The 22,484-nt window shown below is 36.6% G+C and overlaps 1 protein-coding gene across 1 annotated transcript; it reads right to left on the bottom strand.

The window, feature by feature from the left end:
* Positions 1–49: 49 nt before the first annotated feature.
* Positions 50–1,564, bottom strand: LOC139891967 (uncharacterized). Its single transcript, XM_071874994.1, has 3 exons — positions 1,440–1,564; positions 1,171–1,259; positions 50–381 (listed from the first exon to the last, which is right to left on the bottom strand). The coding sequence occupies exons 1-3, from the start codon at positions 1,476–1,478 to the stop codon at positions 228–230; spliced, it is 282 nt and encodes a 93-aa protein (XP_071731095.1). The 5' UTR covers positions 1,479–1,564; the 3' UTR covers positions 50–227.
* Between the last annotated feature and the right edge of the window lie 20,920 nt (positions 1,565–22,484).

The following is a 22,484-nucleotide window of genomic DNA, read 5'->3' as shown; positions in this document are numbered from 1 at the left end:
ATGAAATGCAACCTAAATCACAACTAACTTGTCACAACCAAATCGTTACTGAGCTGGGATGTTACTCCATCAAAACATAAAAACACATTGAACATGGATTTCAAACAATCATATGTTATTATCCAAACACGATAACTGCATTAAGAATTCGCCTCACACCGGTTTTCCTATCTTACAAAGGCAAATGTGATCACAAACCAACTACTTCTCTATTTCGCACCACATGATTAATTTTTATCTGGGTCTGTGAAAAAGGCATTGACGCTTGGCATGATCTCAGGACTCTTGTTGCGAACAAATTTCCTTAGCGGATGCTCAGCATACTTCTCACCTTCAGCAAAGTTGTCCAGCACACCAGCTGCTCTCTTTTCCTTCATCACTCTACACATTTCAAGTATAAATACATACAATCAGGCAACTTTCGCAACAACTCAAAAGTTGTTTCAAACAGTGACTTATTGATTTCATCAAACACTATTCTAAGCATAATATATATTAATATATCGAAATAAACGATATATAGCTAAAAAAGTCTTAAATTGTCATACAAAATAATCAAAGTTGGAACAACTTTTTAAAAACAACGAAAAAGAACAATGGCAGAATGCAAGGACACACATTATTCAATATTCAATTGTTATAAACATGGTTTCAAAAATCGGAAAAAATCGCCGAGAACTCGGAAATTCAATCCTGGCGAGAACTTGTTTTGTGAATCGGCAAAAAATCGGTCATCACGTAATGTATCGGTCAACGACCGATTTCTCGGAAAACTCTGTCAACTTCTCAGTCAATATCCGATTTTATTGAATTTCTCGGTCAAATCTCGGAAATTATATCAAATATCTAATATTTATACATAGATATACTCAAAAATATATATTTATATTAAAAGTCAATCAAAGTCAACCACCGAGTTCTCCCAAGTTCTCCCCGAGTTCTCCAACAACTCCTAAAAATTGTCCGGCTGAGAACTCCCCGAGTTCTGAGTTCTTCAACCATGGTTATAAAAATCAAAATTTAATTTATTCCTCAATTATTAGTCAATCCTTTATATCTATATATAAACCCTAAATACAGTAACATATTCATAGTAAACACACAAATCAGCATCTAATTAGGTAAATTGACAACGTAAATTTAAAGATAAATTTGAGAAAAACAAAATACCTAACTTCTGGATTACCGCTGATGTTGCGATACAACTGCATGCCGCAGATTCCAACGGCGACACCAAGAGCAGCAAACAGAGGGTACACCTGTCGAATTAACAAAGATCCGTTAGATCTTATTGATAAGCACAGATAACTTATCACGATCGTAGTGGTTTAATTGTTGTATCCGTATACATACAAAATTAAATTATAAAATTGAAATCAGAAATTGATAAAAACGTAGAGTGTGATCGATTGATGGACTGATTATTAAGACTTACAAACCTCGGGCCTTAACCAGCGTTTGAGAGTTGAAGAAGACATTTTTGAATGACGACGGCGGATTATGACGGAAGTCAAACGGAGGAGAAAGATAATGGAATAAGGAGAAAATTGACAAGTATTTCTGACTTGGCAATATTTTATGTCACGCTATCTGCTATTATGATCAATCCAATGAGGAAAAATTTCGTAATATTCTTTTAGCCCCTCCATCTACCTAAGTTTATCAACTTGCCCCCCTAACTTGAATTTTTTTACGAATATTAAATTACAACGATCCAAAAATCGGTGATGTAAGCTCTCAAAATTTGCTTAAATAGATGCAGCGATATACTTGACATACAACCAGATATTGATTCAAGTCTCAAAAATAGTTGAAAACACCTAAAAAACAACATTGCCCAAAACATACAATAGCTAACAAACATTGAACTAATATTGAAAACAATTACAATAACAAACAACATTGTAGATAATGAAAAAAAACAAGAACTCCCGTAGTCATCAAACTCACTGGAGCAAGATGCCGAAGAGTCAACAACTTTTCTGGAACAAATGACCGACCAGAAACATCTGGCAACCGCCTCGCCGGTAAATCGAAAAAGCCAGACAGAGAACTTATAAATTCACCCATTCTTATCCCATCACTACGACCGGTAGAATAGGATGGGACAACAACCATACTCGTCGCCTACCGGCTGACCACGACTTCACTGAAGAAAAAGATCACATGACAAAAAGAAACGTCGACAAACACCCTGAAAATCGGTCATTCTCGACAAAAAAACCAAACAAATAACCACAGAACAGGTGTGAAAACACTCTTGTTCTCTCATACTTGGTTATTTTCAAAAAAAATTATTTGTCTTCCTCATAATTTATAATTACTTATTACTAAATAATAATTACCTAATAAGTTATTCATTGGTGTTAATTCGAAATGTTACGGGTATCTGATAGAAAGAGTATCAAAATGCAATTCGTGTATTTTGCATGTATAGCAAGTTCTAATGTGGGAGTATAGCACTACCATTACAATGTTCATGTTCAATACTTTTACAAGTAAATGGATAACCTATGTATTTTTCTTTTCTTCTTTCAGAAAAAACATAATAATATATAAATGATATAAAGATCAACAAGTACAACCAATACAATACAGATTCTAAACTCGGCAAAATAAACAACTAAATATTGAAATCTAAAGCAATTAGTCTCATCAATAGGGTGGAAACACAGTTTGCTAGGCACCGATCCTAGTCTAAATATGTGAAAAACTAAGAAAACCTACCGACAAAATATACTAAAAAGAAAGAGAATATAATAATACAGCGATAATGGTTAGGACCGCCACCGCACCCATAATAACCACAGATAACCTATTGTAACATCCCGTTTTTCCCGTACGTATTGAAAGGTACATACTTAATCATTTGTACGTTTGTAACTCGTTAGATTATGCGTAATTGTGTATATATATATATATATATATATATATATATATATATATATATATATATGTATGTGTGTGTGTGTGTGTGTGTGTGTGTGTGTACTTGTTAATGTGTGTGTACGTAAGTTTATAAAAGAGTTCGGTTAGCGTTAAGTCTTGTGAGACTTAGATATGAGGTCTAAGTGAATGTAGGAAGCGGGTTTGGAATGTACAAATTAAATAACATCGAAAATTGTTTAAGGCGATCGAGCTGTTCAGATGCAGCCTTAAGCCGCGCCGCGACAAAGGGGTCCGCGCCGCGGCATATAAAGCAATTCCAGATCAGGAAGGGGGTTAAAAGGGGTCGTTTTTCCTTCGATACGTCGTGCCGCGACAAACGGGCCGCGCCGCGGCATCTCTACTGTTCTGACTCCGATTTCTACTCAATATAAAAGGGTTTTAGGGGTAATTTGGTCTTTTTGCGTATAGATCAGATTGGAGCATTAAATCACAGCCACTTATCCATTTAATGCAATTTCTTTTCACTTTTCTTTCCAATTTCTCTCCCAAAACACAAAACCCATTTAGATTAAACTTAAGATTTGGAGTTGAAGATTTGTGAATCAAACCTAGGAGCAAGAATTAAAGTTGTTCTCCTTGTTACTAGCTACAAGAGGATAGTCTTGTTAAGTTCTAACTTTATGTTTTAAGTTTTAATTGGTTAATGGCTAGAGTTTTGGTTACTAGAGACTTGTATGACCCATTTGAGGGTAAAATGGGTGAATTTGGGTTATGTTGTTGTAATAAACCCTACTAGCCACAATCTAGGGTTTTGGTCTTGTGATTTGAGGTTGTAAGTGTCAAATGGTGTTGTTAGTCACTAATACACTTTTAGATTAATGAAAGAAGTGTTAATGGGTGAGTTTGACTTGATTGTGAGTCTAAGTAATTAAAATGGGACAAAATGTGCTAGTTGACCTAATTGGGTGAAATGGGTATGAAATGCCATAAGTTTGTGTTAGTTGAAGTTAGTAGACTTTAATTCACTAGCTTTAGTGATTAAAGTCGGGTCTTGGCCATTTAAGGGCGGTTTTGGTGTGGTTGAGTCATTTAATGCGAATCGGGTCATTAAATGCTCAAGTATGTGTAATGTGGTTAATTCCACTAGTTGTGTAATTGAATGTGTACTTATGTAATAGGTACTTTGCTTTGAAGCCTTCGGAAGCATTTAAATCACCACCGAGGTGTTAAGGTGAGTGCAATAATTATATGCGTGCATATATGTTATATTTATTTGTGTAGTATGAGTGGTGAAGTGTCGAGGTGTTAAGACACCACTTCTCACGTGATGGGTGAAGCATCGAGGTGTTAAGATGCCACCTAGGGGTGAAGTGTCGAGGTGTTAAGGCACCACTCCGTAGAATAGATGGGTGAAGCATCAAGGTGTTAAGATGCCACTCGGGGTGAAGTATCGAAGTGTTAAGATGCCACCCGTGGGGGTTAGTGTACGAGGTATTAAGTGCACTAATGGTTGTTATGAACTTCGACGGTCTTTAAACACTGTTCCCTCGTTCGATTGGTTAACCATGGTTGTGTGTGGATTGTAGCATATTATATTGTTTAAACTATATGCTATTGTTATGCTAGCTCGTATGGTGGAAGGTTTGGTAATATACTTGGGATGGTATGATTATTTATATTGCTAGCATGTATGCGGTAAATGTGCAAGTGATTGCAAGTAAGTAGGTTGTATATGTAAACGTATAATTGTTGCACTCACTAAGCATTAGCTTACCCCTCTCGTTGTTTATCTTTTTAGATGCAGGTGTGGACAAGGGCAAGGGGGTTGTTGGGTACTAGGTGTCCCTTGATGATGTTATGTTGGAGCTTTTGGAAGTTGGCATAGCGTTTTGGGTAGTTTAGTCCCAAACCATGCTCGATGTGTTGTTTGGTTTAAAACTATCATTTTGTATTGGTCCAACTTGTATCACATTCGTTAATGGCCTTTGTGCCTTTTGTAAACACTAAACTTGTGTATGTTTTAACGAAACGTGTGGAATGGTTTACATATTTAATTGGCGCGTAAATGTGTATTATTTTAAAAAAAAAATCGTATAGAATACGGGTTGGGTTGTTTCACCTATGTAATTAACATTAACATTACAGGTGTATGCTATTAGGTCATGAATTGAGAAGTTTGGAAATCGCAGGCTGTATTTTGAGCTGTGCAGTTGGCTTCTTGTGATCATTTAATGGTGTAACGGATGTATCATTCTTCTACTTATTCAGGCAAAAGATAATAAATACCAATGAATTAGATAAACCCTTAATTTTTGATATTGATTTTCAAGTTATTGTAAAAAAAATCATAGGTTTTTATAGAACTTCTTATTATGTTGAAACTCAAACTGAAACTGTTAAGACCACAACCTATGGTTTCATTATAGGTTAGTTACCCACTCTTCTTGTGATGTGGCATTCATTATCCCTATAATGCAATAGGCACTAATTAGTTATACACTTCATTATACAACATTCACCATCAATTTAACGAGTATATCACCTTTAGTTATAGCAATTGTGGGCCATTCATCTCACCTTTTGCATTTAAAGACCCCTTTCACCATATTTACAAATTCATATGCATTTTGTACAACTGTTATTATACTAACATTGTACAAATTCTCATCTATATTGTACAACCATTTACTCCATAATTTATATTGTACACCCATTATTATTATTATTATTATTATTATTATTATTATTATTATTATACTAATTGGCACCCGAAATTTGGTCGTTTTTGGCTCCCCACGCTTATCAAACGACAGTCCTCCAACCCTTTTATACTCCCTTCCAGACTCTTCTTCCTCATTCTTTCTCACCATTTATTTTCTTCACCCACTTTCTCTTCCCCGTTTCTAGACGCGACGGAAGAAAAATCACGGGCTTCACCGGTCGCGAAATCGATGTTTTCCGGTGGTTTAAAGCCCCGATTTTGAAATGTCCCGTTCTTATTGATTAAAAACGTTCCATATTAATTGATTTCGTTGCGAGGTTTTGACCTCTATATGAGACGTTTTTCAAAGACTGCATTCATTTTAAAACAAACCATAACCTTTATTTCATCAATAAAGGTTTAAAAAGCTTTACGTAGATTATCAAATAATGATAATCTAAAATATTCTGTTTACACACGACCATTACATAATGGTTTACAATACAAATATGTTACAACAAAATAAGTTTCTTGAATGCAGTTTTTACACAATATCATACAAGCATGGACTCCAAATCTCGTCCTTATTTAAGTATGCGACAGCGGAAGCTCTTAATAATCACCTGAGAATAAACATGCTTAAAACGTCAACAAAAATGTTGGTGAGTTATAGGTTTAACCTATATATATCAAATCATAATAATAGACCACAAGATTTCATATTTCAATACACATCCCATACATAGAGATAAAAATCATTCATATGGTGAACACCTGGTAACCGACATTAACAAGATGCATATATAAGAATATCCCCATCATTCCGGGACACCCTTCGGATATGATATAAATTTCGAAGTACTAAAGCATCCGGTACTTTAGATGGGGTTTGTTAGGCCCAATAGATCTATCTTTAGGATTCGCGTCAATTAGGGTGTCTGTTCCCTAATTCTTAGATTACCAGACTTAATAAAAAGGGGCATATTCGATTTCGATAAATCAACCATAGAATGTAGTTTCACGTACTTGTGTCTATTTTGTAAATCATTTATAAAACCTGCATGTATTCTCATCCCAAAAATATTAGATTTTAAAAGTGGGACTATAACTCACTTTCACAGATTTTTTACTTCGTCGGGAAGTAAGACTTGGCCACTGGTTGATTCACGAACCTATAACAATATATACATATATATCAAAGTATGTTCAAAATATATTTACAACACTTTTAATATATTTTGATGTTTTAAGTTTATTAAGTCAGTTGTCCTCGTTAGTAACCTACAACTAGTTGTCCACAGTTAGATGTACAGAAATAAATCGATAAATATTATCTTGAATCAATCCACGACCCAGTGTATACGTATCTCAGTATTGATCACAACTCAAACTATATATAATTTGGAATCAACCTCAACCCTGTATAGCTAACTCCAACATTCACATATAGAGTGTCTATGGTTGTTCCGAAATATATATAGATGTGTCGACATGATAGGTCAAAACATTGTATACGTGTCTGTGGTATCTCAAGATTACATAATATACAATACAAGTTGATTAAGTTATGGTTGGAATAGATTTGTTACCAATTTTCACGTAGCTAAAATGAGAAAAATTATCCAATCTTGTTTTACCCATAACTTCTTCATTTTAAATCCGTTTTGAGTGAATCAAATTGCTATGGTTTCATATTGAACTCTATTTTATGAATCTAAACAGAAAAAGTATAGGTTTATAGTCAGAAAAATAAGTTACAAGTCGTTTTTGTAAAGGTAGTCATTTCAGTCGAAAGAACGACGTCTAGATGACCATTTTAGAAAACATACTTCCACTTTGAGTTTAACCATAATTTTTGGATATAGTTTCATGTTCATAATAAAAATCATTTTCTCAGAATAACAACTTTTAAATCAAAGTTTATCATAGTTTTTAATTAACTAACCCAAAACAGCCCGCGGTGTTACTACGACGGCGTAAATCCGGTTTTACGGTGTTTTTCGTGTTTCCAGGTTTTAAATCATTAAGTTAGCATATCATATAGATATAGAACATGTGTTTAGTTTATTTTAAAAGTCAAGTTAGAAGGATTAACTTTTGTTTGCGAACAAGTTTAGAATTAACTAAACTATGTTCTAGTGATTACAAGTTTAAACCTTCGAATAAGATAGCTTTATATGTATGAATCGAATGATGTTATGAACATCATTACTACCTTAAGTTCCTTGGATAAACCTACTGGAAAATAGAAAAATGGATCTAGCTTCAACGGATCCTTGGATGGCTCGAAGTTCTTGAAGCAGAATCATGACACGAAAACAAGTTCAAGTAAGATCATCACTTGAAATAAGATTGTTATAGTTATAGAAATTGAACCAAAGTTTGAATATGATTATTACCTTGTATTAGAATGATAACCTACTGTAAGAAACAAAGATTTCTTGAGGTTGGATGATCACCTTACAAGATTGGAAGTGAGCTAGCAAACTTGAAAGTATTCTTGATTTTATGTAACTAGAACTTGTAGAATTTATGAAGAACACTTAGAACTTGAAGATAGAACTTGAGAGAGATCAATTAGATGAAGAAAATTGAAGAATGAAAGTGTTTGTAGGTGTTTTTGGTCGTTGGTGTATGGATTAGATATAAAGGATATGTAATTTTGTTTTCATGTAAATAAGTCATGAATGATTACTCATATTTTTGTAATTTTATGAGATATTTCATGCTAGTTGCCAAATGATGTGTAACATCCCGCGTTTTTCCGTTAAAATTAATTTTAACACCGTCTTTTTTTTTAAAACATAATCTTTCGTATTTAAATTAATAGTTTCCGTGAGTAATGTTCATTATATTCCCGCTATTTAATTTTGACATCACCCGTTTACTCGAGCGTTTTAAAATATTCGTTTGGTTAATTACCGCACCCGCTTTGAAACTTGAGGGACCAATCTCGTCACTTGGCCAAATTGGGGCAACTAGTCACCACCTCCCCACCTTCCTCACCATTCAATCACCTCCATCTCTCTCTCTTTCTCTCTAGCAAGAACACACACACAAACACCCAATTCAAACATTCATCATCTAAATTCGGATCGGGAAACAAACTTCAAAACAAATTACATATTCGTGATCCTCTCTTCATCCTCTACATTTTGATACCAATTTCATCAAGTTTGGGTAACATTTCTAAAACTCTAGATTTCTTTAAATTCGTGTTTTTGACTTGAAATGTTGTTAGTTAGTGTCTATGGCTCGTGTATAACATGAATATATGATTTGTATGCTCGATATTGATGTTTTGGTGTAACTAGCTTGAAAATGAAAAGTGTATGCTTAATCTTTGATTTTGGATGATCAAATGTGTTAGATTGTTAAAGTTCATGTTTTAAAAGTGTTACTAGCATCATTAGCTTCATGTTGATGTATAGATTGATTAAAGAAACTTCATAAACGTGATTATTGATTTTGTGAACTTTTGGTTAGGGTTTGATAGCTTTAAAACGAACTTTTGATGCGTTGAATGCTTGTTAATGTTGTTAGTAAGTGTTTAGATGCAATGTATGCTTAATTACCTTCGAAACGGCATATCGTATGTGTAAATTGGATTCCCGAATCATAAAATACGTTTTACGAACTTGAAACTTTGAAAATAAACCTTTCTTGATCAATTGACGAGTTTTCGGTTATTGTAATTGATGTTTTTGCTTGTGAAAGGTAGTTAATTGTATTCCTTGTCGAAATACCTTTCCGATGATATAAAATACATGTTCTAATTGTTTGCGGGTCAAGTGTTGTGTTAGAAAAGGTTTTGGTTCGTGCACACTTGGAAAAACTGACCAGAATTCTCTGCCCAGGTAGTGGCGCGGCGCGCCACATCCCCGCGCGGCGCGCAGAATCGCCTGGCCAGATTCTGCTCACTTTGTCACATTTTACGCGAAATGTTTGACTAGCTACCGACCTCCGATTCACATGAAACTTGTTCTAATATGCTTATATATGAATAAAAACCTCAGAAAAATAGTTCGGGACCGAACCCGAACGTGTTGACTTTTTCGTTGACTTTGACCAAGTTTGACTTTTAGTCAAACTTAACCAAACTTTTATACAATCATTCTAACATGCTTTTATACTTGTTTCTTGTATGAAACTTGACAACGTGATTCACATGCTATACTTAATCGAGTCGTAACGAGCCATATGACTAATTGAATACATTTCACCCGACCTTGTGTCGTAACCGGTTAATTGATACAACTTACTTGTTTAGGTCAAGGCTAAGCAACATTCATGCACACGTTTACTTTGTGAAGTACATTTATACTCGTGCACTCGAGGTGAGATCATAGTCCCATCTTTCAACAACTTTTATACTTTTAAATTATGGGATGAGAAACATATACAGTTTTATACTACATACTTTTATACTTTGAACACAAGTACAAGGAAACAAACATTCCACAGCGAGTTAGAACAAAAATCCTCAATTCGATTATCATTAGTTACACTTGCAGGGTGTAAGCGAGAACTTATATTGTGTGGCCATACGGGTTTGACAAACCCTCATTACGGACGGTTCGCTACCGTCTACGGATGAAATATATTTTCGAGAAACAGTGTATGTTCTAACACTATTGTGATGGGGTTCTATGGAAGGAAACGTTAAGTCTTGATAATTGGGTGCTCGCGAACAATACTTTTGGAATGCAAACGATTTAGATAATCAACGTTATGGAAATACAAAATCTTCTGGTTCAAAAACAACGTTTACAAACACCTATGATTTCACCAACGTTTTTCGTTGACAGTTTTCTATATGTTTCTCAGGTTCATACTCGGCTACTTGATACATGCTTCCGCACTCTTTGATTACTTGATTGGAGTCTACCATGCATGCATACGCTAGGGATAGCACCTTTGGATCCAAGCATATTGTTTACATACTTACGCTATTTATAGCAACTGTGTTTTAAAACTAATTATGTCGCAAGTTATTTCATTTATACTTTATGACTTTTGTAAACTTAGACTTGTTGTCGAACGGTTTTGTAAACTAAACTTGCAAGTCTTGTACCTTTCAAATGAATGCGACATAATTTTGGTCAAACGAGTCTCATATAGGGACTACGACCACGCAACGGGACCTAAGTTAACGGCGCCGTCAATAACGGTTTTGGTCGGGTCGTTACAAGTGGTATCAGAGCGTTGGTTGTAGGGAACTAGGACGTGCATTAGTGTGTCTAACAGAGTCGTTAGGACGCATTAGTGAGTCTAGACTACAACCGGATAGTTAGCATTTGCATTCGGACATACATTTGCTATAGATAGCACTTACTTGACTACTTGTGCATTATACTTGAATCATTCTTAGGCAAACTTTTTAATGGTACCCAACCTTCATCATACGAACTCGTATTCCGCCACTTTTTGGTCACACACGTAAATTCATGATTCATACACGTATGGATGATGACGACTTCATTAGTCACACTTGTTCGGGAACTCTGTCTCCCGGATTGTTATTTGCCACCGTTTCAACTTACTATCGGTTTCCCACTGGTGTTTCTTACTATCTACTTTTGGTGTTACTACCATCACTACTCTAGGTGAGTATCGTCATCAACATTTACCACTACGGTTGCGTGCTACTCGTTATCATGACTCGTTACTCTTTTCATACCTGAATACCTTATTGTCTGACTCGAACCACATTGCCGTGGACAATCATTTATACACTTCCCTCGGGGAATGCTTCTTTATAGTTGCACTAATTCTTTCGATTCAATACGAGTCACGTTAGAGACGTTGTTACACTTTGTGTATTTTAAACTTCACGATTACACGAACTTGAATCTATAGAGTAATGTGGGAATGGAGGTATGAGTTAGCGTAATATAACGACACTCGATCAACGTGGTTATATTACGGTAAGACATACCAAAGTTCTAGTGACACGTGATGGTGGTTAGACTCGATCAACCTAAACACCACCATGCGCCATGTACATGACTTCATCTTTTCAGGTTTGGACATCCGAAAACTCCGAGAATATTTATAACAACCATACCGGGGACACACCTTCAATTATTGTCGAATTATATTTATGCTTCCGAATGAATTACCGCTTCCATTCGACTTCAACCGTATGTCACACGGGTATACTAGCTCGTCCTCGCGCAGTCTTATTGACTAACTACAATTTACTCGTTATGCTCGCACCGAGGTGGAAACTTCTCTCTCATCACACTCGTACTTCCGGTTCAGGAAATCTTTACTCTAAACTCTCAATGGAGGGAGAGACTCTCCACGTTATACTAGTATTCACCTCGAGGGTGAATAGTCCCGACGAACGTTTTTTTTTTTTTCAGAAACCGATGAGAACTTGCCCCGACGAACGTTTTTGGAAACCGATAAATCTTCCGCGACGCGAATTTTCTTGAGAAACTTGTCCTAGCTAACGTTTTCAATTCCTAGCAACTTGTTCAATATGCCTTAGGGAAATGTACCCCGTTTCGGATCGAGATCCTCGTTTCACTTCTAGATTTTGGAGTACCTTACAAAAAGCCTCGGGACCGCGTTTAGACATGAGTACCGCGTACCATCCACAACTCGACGGACCGAACAAACGTACGATTTAAGTCTTGAAAACCATAATACGAATTTGTATTACCAACTTCAAATTTACTTGAGAAAAGTTTTTGCCTTTAACCAAATTCTCTTACAACGATGGTTATCATTCAAGTCTTAACGTCACACTTTTCGAGGACCCGTATAGCCGTAATCGTCGTTTTCTTAATTTGTTGAACCGAAGTAGGTGACAAGCGAACCACCGGACCCGAAATCATTCATGAAACAACCGGGAAATTTTTCAATTCCAAGAAAGGCTCAAGGCGGATCGTAGTCGCCAAAAGAACTATGCCGATGTTAGACGTGAACCTCTCGAATTCCAAGTGGGTAACCGCGTCACGTTAAGAGTCGCACCTTGGAAAGGTGCAATCCGTTTCGGGAAACGTAGGAAGCTAAATCCGCTATATTTCGATCCTTTAAATTCTTGGGGTGTTTTGGACCCGTCGCTAGCCGTTTAGATTTTTCCGACTCATTTTGGGTCTCCGTTTATCCTACATTCGATGTATCAACTCAAGGACGTGTTTTGCGAAACGAGAACTTGTTATCTCCTTTGATGAACTCACTATCGACGATAACCCTCACTTCCTAGGAGGACCGGTTGAAACCATAAATCGTGAAGCCAAACCTTAAAACAACATATGATCCCGACCGTCAAAATTCGTTGAAATACCCTAGGACATACTTCTCCCTCACTCGTAGAATTGGCAACGCAAGATCTCGAGGAAGATTCAACAACTACTACTTCCAACTAAATTTCGGGACGAAATTTCTTTTGAGGCGTGGATAATGTAACATCCCGCGTTTTTCCGTTAAAATTAATTTTAACACCGTCTTTTTTTTTTAAAACATAATCTTTCGTATTTAAATTAATAGTTTCCGTGAGTAATGTTCATTATATTCCCGCTATTTAATTTTGACATCACCCGTTTACTCGAGCATTTTAAAATATTCGTTTGGTTAATTACCGCACCCGCTTTGAAACTTGAGGGACCAATCTCGTCACTTGGCCAAATTGGGGCAACTAGTCACCACCTCCCCACCTTCCTCACCATTCAATCACCTCCATCTCTCTCTCTTTCTCTCTAGCAAGAACACACACACAAACACCCAATTCAAACATTCATCATCTAAATTCGGATCGGGAAACAAACTTCAAAACAAATTACATATTCGTGATCCTCTCTTCATCCTCTACATTTTGATACCAATTTCATCAAGTTTGGGTAACATTTCTAAAACTCTAGATTTCTTTAAATTCGTGTTTTTGACTTGAAATGTTGTTAGTTAGTGTCTATGGCTCGTGTATAACATGAATATATGATTTGTATGCTCGATATTGATGTTTTGGTGTAACTAGCTTGAAAATGAAAAGTGTATGCTTAATCTTTGATTTTGGATGATCAAATGTGTTAGATTGTTAAAGTTCATGTTTTAAAAGTGTTACTAGCATCATTAGCTTCATGTTGATGTATAGATTGATTAAAGAAACTTCATAAACGTGATTATTGATTTTGTGAACTTTTGGTTAGGGTTTGATAGCTTTAAAACGAACTTTTGATGCGTTGAATGCTTGTTAATGTTGTTAGTAAGTGTTTAGATGCAATGTATGCTTAATTACCTTCGAAACGGCATATCGTATGTGTAAATTGGATTCCCGAATCATAAAATACGTTTTACGAACTTGAAACTTTGAAAATAAACCTTTCTTGATCAATTGACGAGTTTTCGGTTATTGTAATTGATGTTTTTGCTTGTGAAAGGTAGTTAATTGTATTCCTTGTCGAAATAGCTTTCCGATGATATAAAATACATGTTCTAATTGTTTGCGGGTCAAGTGTTGTGTTAGAAAAGGTTTTGGTTCGTGCACACTTGGAAAAACTGACCAGAATTCTCTGCCCAGGTAGTGGCGCGGCGCGCCACATCCCCGCGCGGCGCGCAGAATCGCCTGGCCAGATTCTGCTCACTTTGTCACATTTCACGCGAAATGTTTGACTAGCTACCGACCTCCGATTCACATGAAACTTATTCTAATATGCTTATATATGAATAAAAACCTCAGAAAAATAGTTCGGGACCGAACCCGAACGTGTTGACTTTTTCGTTGACTTTGACCAAGTTTGACTTTTAGTCAAACTTAACCAAACTTTTATACAATCATTCTAACATGCTTTTATACTTGTTTCTTGTATGAAACTTGACAACGTGATTCACATGCTATACTTAATCGAGTCGTAACGAGCCATAGGACTAATTGAACACATTTCACCCGACCTTGTGTCGTAACCGATTAATTGATACAACTTACTTGTTTAGGTCAAGGCTAAGCAACATTCATGCACACGTTTACTTTGTGAAGTACATTTATACTCGTGCACTCGAGGTGAGATCATAGTCCCATCTTTCAACAACTTTTATACTTTTAAATTATGGGATGAGAAACATATACAGTTTTATACTACATACTTTTATACTTTGAACACAAGTACAAGGAAACAAACATTCCACAGCGAGTTAGAACAAAAATCCTCAATTCGATTATCATTAGTTACACTTGCAGGGTGTAAGCGAGAACTTATATTGTGTGGCCATACGGGTTTGACAAACCCTCATTACGGACGGTTCGCTACCGTCTACGGATGAAATATATTTTCGAGAAACAGTGTATGTTCTAACACTATTGTGATGGGGTTCTATGGAAGGAAACGTTAAGTCTTGATAATTGGGTGCTCGCGAACAATACTTTTGGAATGCAAACGATTTAGATAATCAACGTTATGGAAATACAAAATCTTGTGGTTCAAAAACAACGTTTACAAACACCTATGAATTCACCAACGTTTTTCGTTGACAGTTTTCTATATGTTTCTCAGGTTCATACTCGGCTACTTGATACATGCTTCCGCACTCTTTGATTACTTGATTGGAGTCTACCATGCATGCATACGCTAGGGATAGCACCTTTGGATCCAAGCATATTGTTTACATACTTACGCTATTTATAGCAACTGTGTTTTAAAACTAATTATGTCGCAAGTTATTTCATTTATACTTTATGACTTTTGTAAACTTAGACTTGTTGTCGAACGGTTTTGTAAACTAAACTTGCAAGTCTTGTACCTTTCAAATGAATGCGACATAATTTTGGTCAAACGAGTCTCATATAGGGACTACGACCACGCAACGGGACCTAAGTTAACGGCGCCGTCAATAACGGTTTTGGTCGGGTCGTTACATGATGGTTCCCACATGTGTTAGGTGACTCACATGGGCTGCTAAGAGCTGATCATTGGAGTGTATATACCAATCGTACATACATCTAAAAGCTGTGTATTGTACGAGTACGAATACGGGTGCATACGAGTAGAATTGTTGATGAAACTGAACGAGGATGTAATTGTAAGCATTTTTGTTAAGTAGAAGTATTTTGATAAGTGTATTGAAGTCTTTCAAAAGTGTATAAATACATATTAAAACACTACATGTATATACATTTTAACTGAGTCGTTAAGTCATCGTTAGTCGTTACATGTAAGTGTTGTTTTGAAACCTTTAGGTTAACGATCTTGTTAAATGTTGTTAACCCAATGTTTATAATATCAAATGAGATTTTAAATTATTATATTATCATGATATTATCATGTATGAATATCTCTTAATATGATATATATACATTAAATGTCTTTACAACGATAATCGTTACATATATGTCTCGTTTAAAAATCATTAAGTTAGTAGTCTTGTTTTTACATATGTAGTTCATTGTTAATATACTTAATGATATGGTTACTTATCATAGTATCATGTTAACTATATATATATATATATCCATATATATGTCATCATATAGTTTTTACAAGTTTTAACATTCGTGAATCATCGGTCAACTTGGGTGGTCAATTGTCTATATGAAACATATTTCAATTAATCAAATCTTAACAAGTTTGATTTCTTAACATGTTGGAAACATTTAATCATGTAAATATCAATCTCAATTAATATATATAAACATGGAAAAGTTCGGGTCTCTACAGTACCTACCCGTTAAATAAATTTCGTCCCGAAATTTTAAGCTGTTGAAGGTGTTGACGAATCTTCTGGAAATAGATGCGGGTATTTCTTCTTCATCTGATCTTCATGCTCCCAGGTGAACTCGGGTCCTCTACGAGCATTCCATCGAACCTTAACAATTGGTATCTTGTTTTGCTTAAGTCTTTTAACCTCACGATCCATTATTTCGACGGGTTCTTCGATGAATTGGAGTTTTTCGTTGATTTGGATTTCATCTAACGGAATAGTGAGATCTTCTTTAGCAAAACATGTCTTCAAATTCGAGACGTGGAAAGTGTTATGTACAGCCGCGAGTTGTTGAGGTAACTCAAGTCGGTAAGCTACTGGTCCGACACGATCAATAATCTTGAATGGTCCAATATACCTTGGATTTAATTTCCCTCGTTTACCAAATCGAACAACGCCTTTCCAAGGTGCAACTTTAAGCATGACCATCTCTCCAATTTCAAATTCTATATCTTTTCTTTTAATGTCAGCGTAGCTCTTTTGTCGACTTTGGGCGGTTTTCAACCGTTGTTGAATTTGGATGATCTTCTCGGTAGTTTCTTGTATAATCTCCGGACCCGTAATCTGTCTATCCCCCACTTCACTCCAACAAATCGGAGACCTGCACTTTCTACCATAAAGTGCTTCAAACGGCGCCATCTCAATGCTTGAATGGTAGCTGTTGTTGTAGGAAAATTCTGCTAACGGTAGATGTCAATCCCAACTGTTTCCGAAATCCATAACACATGCTCGTAGCATGTCTTCAAGCGTTTGTATCGTCCTTTCGCTCTGCCCATCATTTTGTGGATGATAGGTAGTACTCATGTCTAGACGAGTTCCTAATGCTTGCTGTAATGTCTGCCAGAATCTTGAAATAAATCTACCATCCCTATCAGAGATAATAGAGATTGGTATTCCATGTCTGGAGACGACTTCCTTCAAATACAGTCGTGCTAACTTCTCCATCTTGTCATCTTCTCTTATTGGCAGGAAGTGTGCTGATTTGGTGAGACGATCAACTATTACCCAAATAGTATCAAACCCACTTGCAGTCCTTGGCAATTTAGTGATGAAATCCATGGTAATGTTTTCCCATTTCTATTCTGGGATTTTGGGTTGTTGAAGTAGACCTGATGGTTTCTGATGCTCAGCTTTGACCTTAGAACACGTCAAACATTCTCCTACGTATTTAGCAACATCGACTTTCATACCCGGCCACCAAAAATGTTTCTTGAGATCCTTGTACATCTTCCCCGTTCCAGGATGTATTGAGTATCTGGTTTTATGAGCTTATCTAAGTACCATTTCTCTCATATCTCCAAATTTTGGTACCCAAATCCTTTCAGCCCTATACCGAGTTCCGTCTTCCCGAATATTAAGATGCTTCTCCGATCCTTTGGGTATTTCATCCTTTAAATTTCCCTCTTTTAAAAATCCTTGTTGCGCCTCATTTATTTGAGTAGTAAGGTTATTATGAATCATTATATTCATAGATTTTACTCGAATGGGTTCTCTGTCCTTCCTGCTCAAGGCATCGGCTACCACATTTGCCTTCCCCGGGTGGTAACGAATCTCAAAGTCGTAATCATTCAACAATTCAATCCACCTACGCTGCCTCATATTCAGTTGTTTCTGATTAAATATGTGTTGAAGACTTTTGTGGTCGGTATATAATACTTTTGACCCCATATAAGTAGTGCCTCCAAGTCTTTAATGCAAAAACAACCGCGCCTAATTCCAAATCATGCGTCGTATAATTTTGTTCGTGAATCTTCAATTGTCTAGACGCATAAGCAATCACCTTCGTTCGTTGCATTAATACACAACCGAGACCTTGCTTTGATGCGTCACAATAAATCACAAAATCATCATTCCCTTCAGGCAATGACAATATAGGTGTCGTAGTTAGCTTTTTCTTCAATAACTGAAACGCTTTCTCTTGTTCATCATTCCATTCAAATTTCTTCCCTTTATGCGTTAATGCAGTCAAGGGTTTTGCTATTCTGGAAAAGTCTTGGATGAACCTTCTGTAGTAACCAGCTAGTCCTAAAAACTGGCGTATGTGTTTCGGAGTTTTCGGGATTTCCCACTTTTCAACAGTTTCTATCTTTGTCGGATCCACCTTAATACCTTCTTTGTTCACTATGTGACCGAGGAATTGAACTTCTTTCAACCAAAATGCACACTTTGAAAACTTAGCGTACAATTCTTCCTTCCTCAATACTTCTAACACCTTTCTCAAATGTTCACCGTGTTCTTGGTCATTCTTTGAGTAAATAAGTATGTCATCAATGAAAACAATGACAAACTTGTCAAGGTATGGTCCACACACTCGGTTCATAAGGTCCATGAACACAGCTGGTGCATTAGTTAAACCAAACGGCATGACCATAAACTCGTAATGACCGTAACGTGTTCTGAAAGCAGTCTTTGGAATATCATCTTCTTTCACCCGCATTTGATGATACCCGGAACGTAAGTTAATCTTTGAATAAACAGACGAGCCTTGTAGTTGATCAAATAAGTCGTCGATTCTCGGTAGTGGGTAGCGGTTCTTGATGGTAAGTTTGTTCAACTCTCGGTAGTCGATACACAACCTAAATGTACCATCTTTCTTCTTGACAAACAAAACAGGAGCTCCCCACGGTGATGTGCTTGGTCGAATGAAACCACGCTCTAAAAGTTCTTGTAATTGGCTTTGCAGTTCTTTCATCTCACTGGGTGCGAGTCTGTAAGGAGCACGAGCTATTGGTGCAGCTCCTGGTACAAGATCTATTTGAAATTCAACGGATCGATGTGGGGGTAATCCCGGTAATTCTTTCGAAAATACATCGGGAAATTCTTTTACAATGGGAACATCATTGATGCTCTTTTCTTCAGTTTGTACTTTCTCGACGTGTGCTAGAACAGCATAGCAACCTTTTCTTATTAGTTTTTGTGCCTTCAAATTACTAATAAGATGTAGCTTCGTGTTGCCCTTTTCTCCGTACACCATTAAGGGTTTTCCTTTTTCTCGTATAATGTGAATTGCATTTTTGTAACAAACGATCTCTGCTTTCACTTCTTTCAACCAGTCCATACCGATTATCACATCAAAACTCCCTAACTCTACTGGTATCAAATCAATCTTAAATGTTTCGCTAACCAGTTTCATTTCTCGATTCCGACATATATTATCTGCTGAAATTAATTTACCATTTGCTAATTCGAGTAAAAATTTACTATCCAAAGGCGTCAATGGACAACTTAATTTAGCACAAAAATCTCTACTCATATAGCTTCTATTCGCACCCGAATCAAATAAAACGTAAGCAGATTTATTTTCAATAAGAAACGTACCCGTAACAAGCTCCGGGTCTTCTTGTGCCTCTGCCGCATTAATATTGAAAACTCTTCCGCGGCCTTGTCCATTCGTGTTCTCCTGGTTCGGGCAATTTCTAATAATGTGGCCCGATTTTCCACATTTATAACAAACTACATTGGCATAACTTGCTCCGACACTACTTGCTCCACCATTACTCGTTCCGACACCATTTGTTCCTTTCGTTCTATTAATCCCTGGTCCGTAGACCTCACACTTCGCCGCGCTATGACCATTTCTTTTACACTTGTTGCAAAATTTGGTGCAGAACCCCGAGTGATACTTTTCACACCTTTGGCATAGCTGCTTCTTATTGTTGTTGTTGTTACGGTTATTATTATTGTTGAGATGATTGTTGTAGTTGTTGTTGTTGTTGTTGTTGTTGTTGTTGGGCCGTTTGTTGTAGTTGCGATTGATGTTGCGATTGTTGGGATAATTGTTGCGATTATTGTTGTAATTGCTGTTGTTGTTGTATTGGTGATTCTTATCACCGTTTTCCTCCCACTTTCTTTTGACTTGCTTTACATTGGCCTCTTCAGTAGTCTGTTCTTTAATTCTTTCTTCAATCTGGTTCACTAGTTTGTGAGCCATTCTACATGCCTGTTGTATGGAGGCGGGCTCGTGTGAACTTATATCTTCTTGGATTCTTTCCGGTAATCCTTTCACAAACGCGTCGATCTTCTCTTCCTCATCTTCGAATGCTCCCGGACACAATAGGCACAATTCTGTGAATCGTCTTTCGTACGTGGTAATATGAAATCCTTGGGTTCGTAACCCTCTATGTTCTGTCTTGAGCTTATTGACCTCGGTTCTGGGACGGTATTTCTCGTTCATCAAGTGCTTGAATGCTGACCACGGTAGTGCGTACGCATCGTCTTGTCCCACTTGCTCTAGATAGGTATTCAACCATATTAACGCAGAACCTGTGAAGGTATGCGTAGCGTACTTCACTTTGTCCTCTTCAGTACACTTACTTATGGCAAACACCGATTCGACCTTCTCGGTCCACCGTTTCAATCCGATCGGTCCTTCGGTTCCATCAAATTCCAAAGGTTTGCAGGCAGTGAATTCTTTGTAGGTGCATCCTACACGATTTCCTGTACTGCTAGATCCAAGGTTATTGTTGGTATGTAGCGCAGCCTGTACTGCGGCTATGTTTGAAGCTAGAAAAGTACGGAATTCCTCTTCATTCATATTCACGGTGTGTTGAGTAGTCGGTGCCATTTCCTTCAAAATAGTCAAATGGAACAAGTTAATCATACAGAATATTAAGAGTAGTTAATAGTATTTCGTAGCATAATATGAACTCATTTATAAAAGCTTTTTCTTCATATTAGCGTTTTATAAGTTTAAATTCGGGTAGTACCTACCCGTTGTAACATCCCGCATTTTTCCATTAAATTATTTTAACGCCCGTCTTTTTATTTTAATAATATCCTCAGTATCTCGATTCGTATCCTCCATTAGCTAACATTCTTAAAATATTTTCGTTATTGGATTATAACATCTCTCGTACTCTCGTGTAATTCAAAATAATTCGTTTGGTTAATTCACGCACCCGCACCCGAACTAGAGGGACTAAACTTGCAAAGAGGCCAAAGATTTGACTAGGTCAACTAGTCAAACCTTCAACCTCCTCCTCTCATTTTCTCCCTTTTCTCTCTTTTCATACTTCCATTTTTCCTCTCAAGAACTCAAACAAGATTCATCATCTAATTTCGGATTTGGAGGCTAACATCAAAACAAATTACATATTTGGAATCCTCTCTTCATCCTCTTCGACTTGATACCAATTTCATCTCATTTGGGTAACTTTCTAAAATCACTAGATTTTGTGTTCTTGATGTTTTTGAATTATAAAAGTGTTAGTTAGTGTCTATGGCTCGTGTATAACATGAATATATGTTTTGTTTGTTCGATTTGTTGATTTGAGTAACTAGTTTGAACACTTGAAAATGGGTTTGCTTAATCTTTGATTTTGGAAGATTAAATGTTGTTAAATTGTTAAAGTTCATGTTTTAATTGTGTTACTAGTATCACTAGCTTCGTTTTGATGCGTAGGTTGATTAAGAAAACTTCAAATACATGATTTGTGATTTTTGTGAATTTTGATTAGGGTTTGATGAACTTGAAATGAACTTTTGATACTTTGGATGCCATGAAATGTTGTTAGTAAGTGTTTAGTTGTATTGCATGAGTAATTACCTTCGAAACGGCATATCATATGTGTGGATTGGATTCCCGAATCATGAAATGCATTTCAAGAACTTGAAACTTTGAAAATGGACCTTGAATGATCACTTGGTTTGAAAACTCGGTTGTTACAAATGAGGTTTTTTGATTGATGAATTGTGTTTAGTTGCATTCTACGTCAAAAGAGCTTTCCAACGATATAAGGTGCGAGTCCTAAGTGTTAGCGGTTTGTGTTTTATGCACAAAAAGGTTTTGGATTGAGACTTGAACATTTGGGACTGGCCAGGCACCAGCACCCGGCCTTTGCCGCGGCGCGGCCCTTTCCTGTCGCGGCGCGACATATAAGGGGGCCAGGTTCTGACCTCCTTGTCCCAAATGTGAAAAATGTTTGGCCCGTTCTAGACCTCCGATTCACATGAGATTTGTTCTAACATGCTTATATATGAATAAAAACCTCAGAAAAATAGTTCGGGACCCGACCCGAACGTGTTGACTTTCGCTGACTTTGACCGACCAAAGTTTGACTTTTTGTCAAACTTAACCAAATGATTATGCAACCTTCCTAACTTGTTTCTGTACTTGTATCTTGCATGAAACTTGACAATTTGATTCACATGCTACATAATCGAGTCGTAACGAGCCATAGGACTAATTGAGCAC

The sequence above is a fragment of the Rutidosis leptorrhynchoides genome, chromosome 2 (genome assembly GCF_046630445.1).
Source record: "Rutidosis leptorrhynchoides isolate AG116_Rl617_1_P2 chromosome 2, CSIRO_AGI_Rlap_v1, whole genome shotgun sequence".
NCBI classification, from domain to species: Eukaryota; Viridiplantae; Streptophyta; class Magnoliopsida; order Asterales; family Asteraceae; genus Rutidosis; species Rutidosis leptorrhynchoides.
Note: the sequence above shows the minus strand (reverse complement) of the source record. Positions and strands in the feature narration are given on the sequence as shown.